Raw genomic sequence first — 15,064 nt, 5'->3', positions numbered from 1 at the left:
AAACCTGCTACGATACACGGTTTCCACGAGTGTGTAACAGAATGGGAAAATGCTTTGATTCTTTAATGAACCTTGTGTCTCTGACAGCTGACAACCCCTGTGAGCTGAACTGCATGCCAAGAGGAGAAAACTTCTTCTATCGTCACCGCAGCTCTGTGGTCGACGGCACGCCCTGTCACCCTGGAAGGAGGGATGTTTGTGTGGAGGGAGTCTGCAAGGTGGGCTGCACAACAAATGAACACACACAAACACAATTTGTAAAGTGAGAGGTGATAAAGTCAGGGAAGCAACGAGGAAGTGTCTGCTTCTACTTCATGTACTTCTTGATTCTTGAGATGCAGTGTATAAGTTTCTATTTAGCATTTTCTGACATTCTCTTTCTTTCTTTCTTTAGGGATTTATTGAAGCAGGGTTGTGTGAGGTTCTTATCCATAGTCAGTGTTATTTATCCCCTGCAGTAAATTGTGACAGGCACGCCAATACAGGACCAATACAGGAGTTAAAAAATGTACGTCTGTGGACGGGGCAGCTGCTAAACATATTTTATCCACCTAAAAAATGTACAATATTATATTACATATGACAATATTTAGAATATTTCCTGCCTTAATGACAGAGAAATGAAGCATTTTTATGCATCTATGCTCTCTTCAAAGCCACCAGAATCCATTGACAAAAACAGTCATTTTACCTCACAATGTAATTGTGTGACTTATTGGGGTTTTAAAGGCTAAAGAACTACCAAAACTAATCAATGGAGGCAGCGGTACACCAGCAACCTCCATGTTCCGCCAGGTAAACATACAGTCTTTTGTCAAGGAGTCGGGTGGCTCTGACAAGCACAAAGATAACAGCTTCAATTTCCCGTCAGAAAGGGTTGTCTGAAGGCAACGTAAAGTGGAAAATATTCTATATATAGTGTACAGTGGCTTCCTCTGTCCACAGCAGTACATTGCTTAGTCATCTATCCGTCATCTACTGTAGGGAACACACTGACGATGGTCGTGCTTTAGTAAACCTTCCTGCTCTCTGTCTGACCCTGCCCTCTGCCCTGCAGGTGGCTGCTGAGATAAAACTGCAAAGAGCTTTGTTTTAAAAATAAATGTAACAAATTGTTTGTAATTCATGTTGCAGATTTGATCTATTGACTCGATTGTTTCAAACCATTGTTTTTTTAAGTAAATCAAAGTCACAGGAATCAAAGGTTCAGATGTTTTTACTGCATCACTCTATCATCCATAATCAGAGTGGACACAGTGAGAGGAGCTGAGCAGCAGGATGAAAGATTAGTTTCACTTTGTGCTAATATCAAACACTTGCTCTCATGTAATTATCAGCAACATTGTCCCTCATGAAGCAACTGCTCTATTTAACCTCTGACTTCATGTCTTCATCACCTCGTCTGTGTGGGGCAGCTGCCCAAAGCCCCACCAGCTCCAGATTTGTGTTGTGTGGTGTTCAGATTGCTTTCACTTTCACAGAAACATTGTGCTCCCACACATATTCTCTTCTCTCACACCTCGTTAAACTCTTATTTTGGTTTGGTTTGGCTCCTGAAACCAGCAATTCTGTGACTGGACTTTGGCCTTTTTAGGGTTTATGTGCTAGAGTTGACTTTTTAGTTGAAATTTTATTTTTGTGTTGATATACCCCTCTCTTGAGAAAAATATATTGTAAATGGGCATTGGTAAGCAACGGTGAATTATAGAAATGCTACTGCTTACATTATAATCACAATACCTAAAAGGGAACAGCTGTTTTGTACCATAAAGATCTTGGTCTGGCTAGCACTTCCATTTTTTCTCTTTGCTGCAGTATCAACCATAATCACAAAATATAACGGCAAAAAGAAAGTTCTTCCTTTTCACAGGTGTACCTACTCATTGCAAAACTTTGCCTGATAAAACGGAAGCATTTCTCGCCTGCGTGCAGAAAATCATTTTTAATAACTTTATAGAAATAGCCAATCTTCTCGCTGATGGTCTTGTTTGCCTTTGTAGGTCATATAGATGCATCAGTATTAAATTGAGACTGTTTCACAGTTAAAAGTCCCTTTAGCTGCTTTAAAAACAAATATCATCAGCCTTAACAGACTCTAATTTAGTATATTCATGCACACAGCACACATACTGAGTATTTCTCATAATGGTTACATGTAATGTTTACAGAACGAAAGACAAACTAGATCCTTAAGAGACACAGTGAACGTAATCATCTGCAGCAGACAATGTACATGACACTGACAAAAGGAAGTCATCGGCCCCACATCTGTACAAATCAACTCTTATGCATTTGAATTATATCCCTACTTTCCTTCTTCTGCAGCGTCTGGGCTGTGACAACATGTTGGAGTCTCCACAGCAGGAAGACCCCTGCCTGCAGTGTGGGGGGAACGGACAGTCCTGCTACCAAGTCAAGAGCACCTTCTCCATACGCGACCTGCCAACTGGTACGCTGCACGTTTGTAACTACCAGAGAAACATCACAGATTTCTTCAGTCTGAGTTTGCAGCATTTTTCTGGTTTGTATGCATGAAAGGAGTGACGTCTTATCTACATTTCAGGCTACAACCAAATGTTCATCATCCCTGTTGGAGCCACCACCATCAGTATCAGAGAAACAGTTGCCACACGCAACTACCTTGGTGAGTTTTTTTTTTTTAGAAAACAAGCTACGAAAGGATCAGGAAAAATAGTTCACAGCTTGTACGTAATTCTGTTTGATTGTTTTCTAATAACCGCTGTGCTCCGCCAGCTATCAAGAACCTGCGTGGCGAGTACTACCTCAATGGCCACTGGGTAATTGAGTTTTCCAGGGCGACACCTATTGCTGGAACTATGCTGTACTACCAGCGAGGAGCTGAGGGTGACAACGTCCCTGAAACCATCATCGGTCGCGGCCCCACCACCGAACCCCTGGTTGTTGAGGTAAGATCCTGAGGCTTTAAAATAGAAAGGATTTATATTCATAGTTGTTTACACTATTGTGTTGCAGTATATTTATTAGATTATTAGATATCCTGTTGACGAGTAGGAATTTGGGCCTCATTTCAGAAACATTTGCAAGAATATACACCACATATTTCAGGGTAAATCAAATAAGCTGTGAAGTTGTTGAGCCAGAAAAACAGAAGCATTCGCCCTCTAAGGAACAGGATAGACTTGGACAGACTAGTAACAATTTCGAGTGAATGATGCCAGTCTTTGTAAGTGGAGTTTAATCTTTGTGTCCTTCTCTCAGCTGATCAGCCAGGAGCCAAATCAAGGAGTGGAGTATGAATTTTATCTTCCCAATGGACGCTCCAGAGAGGGCTACTACTGGAGCTTTGGATCGTGGTCTTCCTGCAGCAGAGAGTGCGGATCAGGTCAGAGCCTCAGAAAAACACTGACTTTTAACTTGCCTAAAGGCAGACCAGTACAGTTCATGTTTAAAACCTGTTTCTCATCCTTCATTAGGCTACCAGTCTCGTTTGGTCTTCTGCACCATTGATAACGAGGCCTACCCCGACTATCTCTGTGCATCTCTGCCCAGGCCACAGACCAACCGTACATGCAACCCCCACGCATGCCCACAGGTCCGCAGGTAAATTACAGTCAAATTTCACCGGTAAAAATGTGACTTTTCAGTAGACTAGACAGATTTTTTTAAACCTTGAGCATCCGCAGTTCATTTTTGTTTCATTGTAAGTGTTATTACTTGGTTTGTGCTCATAAAAGTGGAAAACAATCACTTTGATAGCACGTTTGTGACTGTTGTTGGTGTGTTATGACTGTCTGAAAGGATGGCATACGTGTATCCACCAAAGTTGTGGAGATCCTCAGAAAGACCCAGAGCCTCCGTGTTCAGGTAAACCAGGATCTGTGGTCGTAGTATTAGATAGCGTTAGTTGACTGCAAACACAGGGGGAGATCTCGATCACTACGTCCTCCTTTTCTCCGATTTCCTGAGCATGCACAATCGTCTTGTTATTCTCTGAAATTCATAGTCTTCACACTGATACGGAAGCCCTGAGAAGCAACTCAGACATTTTGTGTCTGTTCATCCAAAGAGTTTTCTCTCCTGTGCTTATGACTTAAGGCCGTAACATGTAGACAGGAGGAGCTGAGGTTTGACCCTGTGGTTTAAAGCATAACTGCTCTGTAGTTGCCCTCATATAACTGTATCAAGATTAACCTGAGATTAAGAGTCTCATGCTCTACCCACTGAGCTAGCCAGGCTATGACGACTGTCCCACTTGTGGAAAGATTAGCCTGATAAATAAAGTTAAGTTTCAGTCTCTCCTGAGTAAAATTGGCCGTTTTTGTTTGGACTATTGAGCTTCTGTGTTTTTGTTTTATACCTCTCAGAGTTGATGCGTTTATTCACGGTGTGAAAGCTCAGAAAAATCGACCCCATTCCGAAAGATAATTACTGTGCTTTATGGCTGCATAATAATTGCATTGTGTGTGGAAGTAGTCATGATTAAAACAATAGTTTGAAAAAGTATATTGACATGAGAATGAACTGCACACAAAAAAACATCTCTGGTGTCTAAAGGCCTTTAGGAACAAAACAAAAACGAGAGAAAACAATTTAGATCTGACTGGGATCACCAAAAAAATAGCCTCTTTTGCCTCTCAGGGCTTCCGTACATTTACACCTGGGAAACAAAAAATCATTCAACATTAAGTAATAAATGTGCGTCACACACTCTCCCCCTTCAAATGTGTTTGACTCTATAGCATCTGTGTTTTGAACAAAGCCTGTTCCTCCATGTGGGGTGAGAACGAAGGCAACTGTCCAGCTCAGAGATCACCTTTCAACCTTTTAATGATCCTCATTTGTGTTGGACACACTTAACATTCTCTCCAGGGAGACTGAGCGGTGATTTGATGCCAGATTTCCATCAAAGACCTCCTTTAACCTCCCAACCTGTGTACCTGATCCCTGAGCTGGGCTGCTGCCCGATTGCTTTAGCAAACTGTAAAACTGTCTGTCCCTGTGCTTTAGTGTTGCTGTTGTGTTGTGAGGTGTTCGTCAAAGGTTAAAGGTTGTCATGCAGGGGGGGTGTTGGGGATTGTGTACATCTGAATGGCACACAGCAGCAGTGAGTGTGGTAGTAAACAGCCGGGGCTTCAGTCACTGACTCTCTGGTATTTCCTGCTTCTTTTCTTTGATGCTGCGGCTGCTGCTTTTTAGAAACCTGAGACGTTTATGAAGCTCGGATGACACTAACTGCACCCTCATTATCCCTCAATTGAAAGATATGAACCAGAAACAGTTCATGTCTCTGAGCTGTGTATGTGTGCTAAAGCGGGGGGTGGTGTTCGTAGTTTTTGTTTCCATAATTTATGCTTCTAGTAATCCGTGGCTGTTCAAACTAACCAGGAGGTGGAGTACTGTCCTTCAGCTGGGAGTGACCCGTGGCTGGTTTCTCTAAAAGGATGAGTTGTTTTTAACAAAATCACGTCGAGTAGTTAACAGTTTTTTTAGTAGCTTTGTTAAAACGATGCATCCTTTCATACACTTGCATTTCATTTGAGGGGTTTCATTCCACTTACTTGACACATGGTAAATGATGGACCCGGGGTCATCAGGGGTTTTGGGTCTTATCGTCAGACTCTCTCACCTGGGTGACGCAGCCGGGGATGATCAAGCCCCCGACTTGAAGTAGCGCGTTATGCCATGCAACACCCGTCTTCAACAAGAGCCAATGAAAAGCCTTTTCTGCAGCTTCCTGATGTTTGCCTTTGCCCCAAGTTATTGAACGATAGTATTCAATTATTTCCCCAACCATTAGTTCTTGATTTGTTGATGGACAGAAAATCATTAGACACAAATTTTGTGTATTATACTTATTTGATTTAAAGTTGTTTATCAAGCAGAATGCCAAAGATGAACTAGTTTCAGCTTCTCAAGTTTTAGGTGTTGATGCTTTTCCTTGTTTTATTTGATTCTAAATGATTTTTCTTTGGGTTTTAAACTGTTCAGACAAAACAAGAGAGAAATCTGTTAATATGGGATACTGTGATGGACATCTTTCACTTTTATTTGACACCACAAAGATGAACTGAATAAACGATTAATGTCACCATCTGAACATTTTTATCATTGTCATCATATTTGCAATTTGCAAAAATTGACTCTAAAGCAGGATTGAGTGGCATCTAGTGGTGAGGTTAAAGATTACCACTACGGTGGACGATGTGAATACTCTTCTGCAGAAACATGTATGTAGATATAAACAGCTTATTCTAAGGTTAATAAAACATAACAGTTCTCATTTTCAGGTGTTTATACACTAAAGAAAATATACTACTTAAACTTATATTCCATCTAAATCCTACACACTGGACCTTTAAAGTGTAACCTAACACCAGGTTAGAAAGCAGTGTTTCTCTGAGCATTACTGCTGGGAGTACCTGGTTGTGTTGCACCTGTAAGCACAGAAAACAGACATGCTGTCGTGAGATCCTGGGGTACACAAGGTGAGACATTAAAGATGTCACTGACCAGAAATACAAAGAGAGGCTTTAGATTTCCCACATTTTAAAATATCACTCATATTAATGGTGCTGTTCAGAATATTTGTTGCAATTTAAATAATGTCTCTTGTCACTTTGGTATCCTTTGGACCACATTTTTTAAATTTTCTCCGCACTTCGTTACTAAGTCTCCTGACTGCTGTTTCCTGTCCCTCCTCTCCTCATGGTGGTTTTCCCAGCTGGAAAACTGGGGAGTGGAACCCCTGCTCTGTTACCTGCGGCGGAGGCTCACAGGTTCGCAGCGTGCAGTGCGTCTCCCATGATGCCGCGGGGCCCCGCGTAGTAGAGGATGCCATTTGTGCCGCCTATGCTGAGGCACCACCCTCTCTGCAGACCTGCAACATGCACAAGTGTGCAGAGTATCAAGTGGCTAGATGGAGCGCGGTGAGTGAACCACTAAACACTGAACCACTGAAACAAATAATGTGGCTAATGAGCTGTGATTATAGTCTGAAATGATATCAAACAATATAACTTTAAGCCTCAACATCCAAGAGTAATGTGTGTTATAGAGTCTGTGCTGTTGTGTTTGCAGTGCTCAGTGACCTGTGGTACAGGTGAACAGACCAGAGAGGTCACCTGTGTTGGTTCAGGAGGAATAAAGCTGGAGGAAGCATCTTGCAGCACTCTGCTCCGCCCAACTTCTATCCGCCCCTGTGAAATGGCGGCCTGTGTGAGACAGATCAGCTGGCACGTTGGAGACTGGGGACTGGTGAGTCACATAGGGAACAGCAAACACAAACAACACACAGACACTTAAATGCAGTTACTGTGGCTGAATGTGAAGTATCATGTCATCAGGTTGGTCTTTTTCAGTTGGACAGTTGTCATTGCTTATAATCTCTCGGTTTTCCTTCAGTGCACTCAGAGCTGTGGCTCTGGCACACGAGAGCGCCAGGTGATCTGCTCAGACCGAGAGAGGAACTTGTACCCTGTGAGCCAATGTAACGCCAACCCCAAACCCTCCACTGTGGAGCGCTGCAACACCCAGTCCTGCTACAGCCCACAGAGTGAGTACATGCAACACAAGCTCCTAAATTAGGCCTCTTGCTCCTGCAACATATGCTGTCTTTTTTCTTTTATACAGTTGCTTTCATAATTTTCCTTTCTTACAATGTTATATGAAACATTCTGCTTCACCTGTAGTGTTGTCTTTCTGGATTAGTACTTTTAATGAGAGGAAGTGTTCATTTCACTGCTCTACACTTTGTTCCTGCAGCTCTTTCTTTAGAAAAATCCACATAATTTCAAGTTTTCTGATTGTTAATTAGTTTTGGGGTAAAGAACAAATGAACAACAAATGAAAACATATTACAGTGTCATAATTTCTGTCACTGTCAGCCTTCATCAAGACAATACTACCACTCACCTTCATTGTGCACTGAGCCCTCATTGTTTTGTGTTTGTTCTACCTCTTTGTGCAGTGGTTCCCAGCATCCAGGACGCACGAGGACATGACAACACACAGACTGTTTTCCAGCCCTATGTGCCAGACCAAGCTACAGGTTGGATTATATCTCATATTTGACCCGTTTCTCCTCTACAAGGAGTCACAAAATGACCTCAAAGAAATTCATAATTACAACAAAGAGACATAAAGTGACTAAAAATAGATGCAAAACAACTACAAGGACATGCAAAATCACCACAAAGAGACCCAAAAGGCCAGCTGCCTCTTTGGGTGGCACAGGCAGGCACACCCAGAGTTTTTGGTTATAGCCTTACTAAATTGTTTTGTTTGAAACTAAGGCTATTTTTGTCCAGTGATAAAATCGTCAATGTTCAAATATATTCCAAATTCTTCTCTTTTAAAAAAATGGAGATGAAGAGCCTTCCCGTCAATCAAATCAATTGAAAATGATACCTTTCATGTGCAAAACTCTGCAGGTCAGTTTTTATTGCGGCTCTTTTGTCAAAAATACATATTTGTCAAAACCTTTACATACATTTGTGAGTTATTTTTATCTTCCTAATTTTGCTTGACATAGTCGTCCAAAACTATTTAACCTCTCCTCCCTACATGCAAAAGATGTCTTAGTCCTGCTTGTGAGCTATAAATCGGCTATCCTTAATTGTTAATAATAAGAGCGTCCATATCCTTTTGTTCACACTGATGTGACATTGACGCGTCTCACTCATGGCGCTGCGTCTCCATCTGTAAGAGGAGATCATCTTTTCCCTGATATTCAGTGCTTAATTTATTGGCTCAATCAGGAGGTCCCAGGACACACAGGGTGCGCTACATTTATTATTCAGAACATTCACAATAGTCTCTCAAAATCAGCAGGAGGAGACGCATATAGAAACAGCTGTTTACATCTCTCTCTCTCTCTTTCTCTCACTCTCTCTCACTCTATCTTACTGACTGTCCCTTCCCTTCTGTCCGTGGATGAAATTAATTTAAAACCAAAAGTTCTATTTACGGCCATGATAAGCAACCACGACGTCTTCCGCCTGTCTGTCTGTTGATCGCTCAGTTTCAGGACTAGGGACAGCGCCGCTCAGATTTAGCTAGACTTACAGCACAAAACGCTCACTCGCTCAGCGCCCTCAGTAATGTTATGCCAAAATGTTTACACATCAAAGGGAATTAAACCGCTTGCCAGCATACAGTGCGTATATGTGGAGGTTGTAATATAAGATAAGAGATAATAATTAATTTGATGTGGCGCGTCCCGTTTTTCTGATGCACACCCGCATTTTTTTCCCTGGCTCTGCAAGTGCTACAAAGAGATGCAAAATGACTAAAATCAATACAAAACAATAACAAAAGACAAAAAAATCACTAAAAATATGTGCAAAACAACTAAAAATTAATACAAAACAATAACGTAAAGACACAAAATGACCAAAAACGGTGCAAAAATTATAACAAAAAGATACAAAACGACTAAAAATTATTACAAAAACATTAACATAAATGCACAAAATGGCTAAAAACAGGTGCAAATAGACTACGATGGGACACAAAAGGACTACAAGTAGAGTCTTTAGGACTCTTTGAGTTGGGGTGTCTTGTTTCTGAGACGACCGGTTGGGGGCTCATTGTCTCATAATCCATCCATGCTTTAACTCATCAGCAATGTCCCTCTTATGAAAATTTTAGAATAAAATCTATCTGTTAACAAGATATTAACATTTTATAACTGCCAATCTTCCCTTATTGTTAAAGCTGTAGGTGTGACTGGACCCTAGTAATCTCCCCCTCAGTTCCCCTTCTCCTGTCCTCTCTGCTGATATAACTCCTGTCACCCCCCCTCTCCCAGCACTAATTATCCAGGCCTGATTGACATGTTTTCAGGGGTCCATGGGCATTGTTGGCCTGATTAAAATATTTCCGAAGCACTGAAGTGTGCAAGTGCTGGCTGTGGTGTTTTTGGCATGTTCTGGCTCTCTGCAGCACCGTCCCAGTGGTCAGGAATTTCAAGTTTGAGGTCTTGTATGTGTTCATTTCCTGTGAGATTGCTGGAACTTCTCGTCCCAATTCGTTCTCTGCTGTTCCCTGCGTTATCTTTCCATAAAACATGTTGTATTTTCAGGTAATTATACATGTTTTGTAGCAGTTCTTTTCCTTTTTCATTCTTTTGTGTTCCAGCTTCCTGTGACTCACTGCGTGGCCTCGAGCACAATAGCGTAGACTCTATTGTACATTTCTAAAACGACCTGTGAACGTCTCTATTGCTTTGTGTAGTTCTTTCTATATGTTAATTCGCCCCCCGCTTGGTTTCATTGCAGCTCTCAGGCCGGAGACGGATCCTACCCAGACGAACACAGTCCACGACCCTCACAGCTCCGCCCCGGCCCTCCACTGCAGCCAGTCCTATTATGGCTGCTGCCCAGATGGACGCACTTCAGCCGGGGGCCCCCAGGGTCTGGGCTGCCCACGTACCCCAGCTCCCACTCCTGTCCAGCCACACTGCAGCCAGACCAGGTATCCGGCTCCAACCTGTCATTTCACTGTGGTTGGGGTCACATATATACATACTTTGTCTGGGTGTCACTAACCAGACATAGTTTGGCATTACACATGACCACAGTAATGACCACCAAGTGACCAAACAGAGGTTTTCTTAGAAATGACACAGTTGCACATTTTTGTTATTTTGGGCACAAAATTTCAGTCCAAAGTGTTTAATTGTTTATACCTGCTCCCTCCTTCCTCTGTGTGTCAGTTATGGCTGCTGCCAAGACGGCGTGACAGCTGCTCAGGGCCTCAACAAGGAGGGCTGCGTAGAGTATGTGGCCCCAGCACCCACTGTAAGCAAACATTCATGAATACTTACAGTTTATGTCACATTTGCTGACAAACTCTTCCATACAGTGGTGATCAGAAAGACCATAAAACTTCTTATCTGTCATGTCACGTGTCCTCAGGCTGCTCCCTCTCTTCCCACTGAGAATGCAATCCAGTGCCGCCTCACCACCTACGGGTGCTGTTTCGACCGCACTACACCTGCAAATGGACCCAACGGAGAGGGCTGTCCCAACCCACCCAACAACAGTACGAGACTGAGAAGTTGCAAATACTTTGTCATGCATTGGCTCTGTTTTTTTCATTCTTAATGTCATATTGGAAGCAAAGGTTTTGCTACTGTCTGGTCAACTAACATTAATTCACTCATAGATCTGTCCAGTACACCAACAGTCTATTACATTCTTCAGTTAAATCAGAGGATTATGTCAATCTAGCAAACTGATGTTGATGAAATTTAAATGAATGATGACTGTGAAAAACGAGCCTGCCGACTTCATGTTGGTAACTTCTACCTGTCTCTTTACTGTAGTTGAGCGCTCCATCTGCTCGCTGCCTCGTGCTGCCGGCTCCTGCAGCCACTGGATCCCACGCTACCACTTCGATGTGATCACCTCCAAGTGTCAGCACTTCTGGTACGGCAGTTGCCACGGCAACAACAACAACTTCATGACCCGGGCAGAATGCCAGCGGGCCTGCCGGGTGCCTGCTGCACCGAGCCAGCGGGGCCTGAGGCCAGTCGCTCCCGCGAGAGAGCCCACTCCTAGAAGGACCTCGTCTGGAGCCGGCACTGCATCTGCAACTGGGACCGCATCTGCAACTGGGACCGCATCTGGAACTGGCACTGCACCTAGAGCAGGCACCCCATACGGAGCAGGCACCCCATACGCAACAGGCCCCGTGTCTGGTGCAGGTACCCCATACAGAGCAGTCCCTGCACCTGGAGCAGGTACCCCATATGGAGCAGTCCCTGTACCTGGAGCAGTCCCTGTACCTGGAGCAGGCACCCCATATGGAGCAGTCCCTATACCTGGAGCAGGCACCCCATATGGAGCAGTCCCTGTACCTGGAGCAGGCCCTGTACCTGGAGCAGGAACCCCATATGGAGCAGTCCCTGTACCTGGAGCAGGCCCTGTACCTGGAGCAGGAACCCCATATGGAGCAGTCCCTGTACCTGGAGCAGGCACCCCATATGGAGCAGTCCCTGCACCTGGAGCAGGCCCTGTACCTGGATCAGGTACCCCATCTGAATCAGGCAGCCCAACAGGATCACGCAACATGGGGAGGATTTTCACAGTCCAGGGAGGCTCAACAGGCGACAGCGGCAGACAGGCCACAAGTGCGGCCCACCATGCCCACAGAGCTAGAGTCTATATGCGCGGGCGCCGACCTGCACCTGCTACTGCTGCACAGCACACCGGCCCAGCAGCCAGGTAAGACCCCGATGACTCCCGGGAGCACGACGAAAAAAGCTCACGCCCTGCCCCGGCCCCGCTGCCACCGGCCTCATAATGCTGTAAACAGCCTTTCTACCCCTGCTGAAGGAGCCCCAACACACTCAGCCCCGCTGTGAGTGTGAGTAGTGCCAAAGATTGAGCTGAAGGAAACATCATCCACAGATAAATCACATGCTTCATTCACTTCCCCCAAAAATATGACAATGAAGTAGATGTAAAAGTTGTTTATCGTTGTAGACAAATATCCTCTAAATATTTATAAAAAACAGATCCAGAATTAAGCACAATTTATTTTTAATAATACAACAAAAAGTCCAAAAAATACCAGTCCAACGTCTTCAGTGAAATGTATCAATTACAAATGAAGCAATTTGAGAAATCAAAGTTAAGACTAAATAAAAAGTCAATCTTGCCTTCTTTACCAAGCTTTCAAGACAAGATTATCAAACTTAAAGAGTAACTTAACACTTCCTGATATGTCTGTTGCTGCAGTGATGTAGAAGTGTACTTCAGGGTGTGTCGGTACATCATGACATCACTCAATTATCGTTCAATTACTCTTTAAAGACATTATATGATATTATATATGTGCTTTGTTGTATGCAACATGCTCTTTCCAGTATGTAGACGCACATGATTCTTGTCATGCTTATATAATCAACACCCTTGCTTGTAAAAGAAAACAACAACCGAAGCTACGCTACTGTACCTCCAGCTCCACAGACTTTGCTCTCACGCTCGTTTTCTTGCTTTAACCTCGACAAAAATGTCTGGAGAAGTCGACAAACCTCACAGCGACCCTAAAAATGGACTTCTGTTTAATGTTTCTGGGACTTTTTCACCACCTGTGTGGAGTTCGTGTTAGTGGTCTTGTGCTTATTTGTGCTACCTCACTGTGTCCACCTCCCTTTTGTGCTTTGTGTTGTCACCTCCGTGTCATTAGATCAAACTAATAAAGGTTCTGCTGTGATGCTTCATGGTGTTGGTTTTGTGTTGTCACTAAACTCCGTCTTTCTCCACCTTAGGTCTGTGTAGTTGGGTGTAGTAGCTGTAACTTCTCACTGGGAATTTTGGGTTTATTCTGGTGTAAGAAAAAAGTCCTTTGTGTTTGATTTGTAGCACACATTATTAGTTGTTTTGTTCGTCAAGGTTGCGTTGTTTTGTCTCATCACTTTTCATGTTGCATGGGCCATTTGTGTGCCAAAGCTGTTGCCTCTCTGTCTTTTCTCCCTGATTAACTTCTGAAGCCAGGTTGTGGGCGATCTTTATGTTTGCTTTGGTGACTACTAATAAAAGTACCAACAGTGGAGCATAAGGTGATTTTTTCATTCTCTTCCTCCCTTCCATCTCCTGACTTCCTCCTGTTCCTTTATCCTTTTTTCCCCTTCTTTTCTTCCTTCTTTCTGTTCTCGTGTTCTTGTCCTGTTTCCTCAGTTTGACCGTGGGAGAAGTGACCATCGATAAGAGCGACCCCTCCACAGTGGAGGCTTTAGTGGGCCAGACAGTTGTGCTGCCGTGCAGAGTCAGCCCGCCGCCGTCCTCCACCGTCAATGTGGAGTGGAGAAGAGATGGAGTCCCTCTGTCAACTCGCAGGTCAGTCCAAACCCACTCACCAGATTGTTTAATTTAGCCTTTTCTGCTGTTTGTGATAAACTCCTTCCTCTTTATGTTCTTTAGGCATCACCAGCAGCCCAATGGTTCCCTGTTAGTGGGCCCCCTCACTAAGCTGGACTCTGGTTGGTTCTTGTGCCTGGCTACTCGTGAACAGGAGAGAGACCACCGCTACATTTACCTCTCAGTCACAGGTAACGCACACATCCATTTATTTCGTGTATTTAATAAAACCACAGTAGATTCTCTATGAGCAAAAAGACCTGCAGGATGGAAGTGGTTTATCAACATCTTATCATCATTCCTGATTTGTTTTTGTAAATCACTAAAGAAATATACTTTTTTTTTTTACAATATGTTTATTTTGTTGTCAATATTTTATTAAAAAAGAAAAAAAGAAATAATTTAGTCACTGGGGAGAAATTTGCTTTGTTACATTAGCTCCTTTCTTGAATATAATATAATATAGAGTATATAAAGAAATTATAACAATGCACAATAACGATACACAATAGACATACATTAAGAAATAAAAATAAGAAATATACATTTTTCAACATAGACAACTGAAACGTAGATACATACATATTCAATAATAATCATCAAAAATAATCATCAAAAATGAACGAATTAATAAATGATTAAATAATAATAATTATTTGTAGAAAAAAATACACATTCAAAAAAATATCTAACACTTATATTTCTCTACATTCATGACGACTATCCTGAACAGCTATTTAATAAATAGATGTCCAGGCAGTATTGACTTCCTGTTTAATCGAGGGTTCAGAGTTATTTTTATATTGCAAACAAAAGCCTGTGAACGCCGACTTGGCTTTGGTGCAGCTGCAAACATGCAAGTGAGCGAGCGACAGTAAAAAAATGTGTAACCTCCCCTCCGCCGATTGCACGATTAGACGCTCTGTTGCACCTGTGCCCCACAGAGGTACATATTTTTACCTGCCACACTGATCTACACTGTGGCCAAACCGATGTAGGCCACAAATACACAGACGTGATTAATGGCTCCTATAATTTTCTTCCCCCAGACTCGTGCAGGATATGAGATAAATACACAAGATTGTTTATTAATGGTTAATGCTTTGATTGTTGTTTGTCTTTGAGTGTGTATGCAACACAGAGATGTGTGCTTATCCATGTTAATGTTAAAGGCACGTCTATAAAGATCTATTCTTCAATCTTCAAATGTAAAGCAT

General features: G+C 42.8%; 1 protein-coding gene across 1 annotated transcript in view; it reads left to right on the top strand.

Moving 5' to 3' along the window:
* The window catches only part of paplna (papilin a, proteoglycan-like sulfated glycoprotein), a 28,256-nt gene that overhangs the window by 8,581 nt on the left and 4,611 nt on the right, over positions 1–15,064 (top strand). The window contains exons 6-21 of the mRNA XM_083924073.1: positions 88–218; positions 2,326–2,449; positions 2,564–2,644; positions 2,755–2,927; positions 3,241–3,364; positions 3,456–3,582; positions 6,704–6,908; positions 7,060–7,236; positions 7,384–7,534; positions 7,949–8,029; positions 10,260–10,455; positions 10,697–10,781; positions 10,899–11,025; positions 11,309–12,209; positions 13,668–13,826; positions 13,911–14,038. Of these exons, the coding sequence (XP_083780199.1) occupies positions 88–218; positions 2,326–2,449; positions 2,564–2,644; positions 2,755–2,927; positions 3,241–3,364; positions 3,456–3,582; positions 6,704–6,908; positions 7,060–7,236; positions 7,384–7,534; positions 7,949–8,029; positions 10,260–10,455; positions 10,697–10,781; positions 10,899–11,025; positions 11,309–12,209; positions 13,668–13,826; positions 13,911–14,038 (2,970 nt within the window). The remainder of the gene's footprint in view (positions 1–87; positions 219–2,325; positions 2,450–2,563; positions 2,645–2,754; positions 2,928–3,240; positions 3,365–3,455; positions 3,583–6,703; positions 6,909–7,059; positions 7,237–7,383; positions 7,535–7,948; positions 8,030–10,259; positions 10,456–10,696; positions 10,782–10,898; positions 11,026–11,308; positions 12,210–13,667; positions 13,827–13,910; positions 14,039–15,064) is intronic.

Source organism: Echiichthys vipera, assembly GCF_963691815.1.
Source record: "Echiichthys vipera genome assembly, chromosome: 12".
Taxonomy (NCBI): Eukaryota; Metazoa; Chordata; class Actinopteri; order Perciformes; family Trachinidae; genus Echiichthys; species Echiichthys vipera.
The sequence above is the reverse complement of the archived record's forward strand: the minus strand, read 5'-3'. Positions and strand labels throughout refer to the sequence as shown.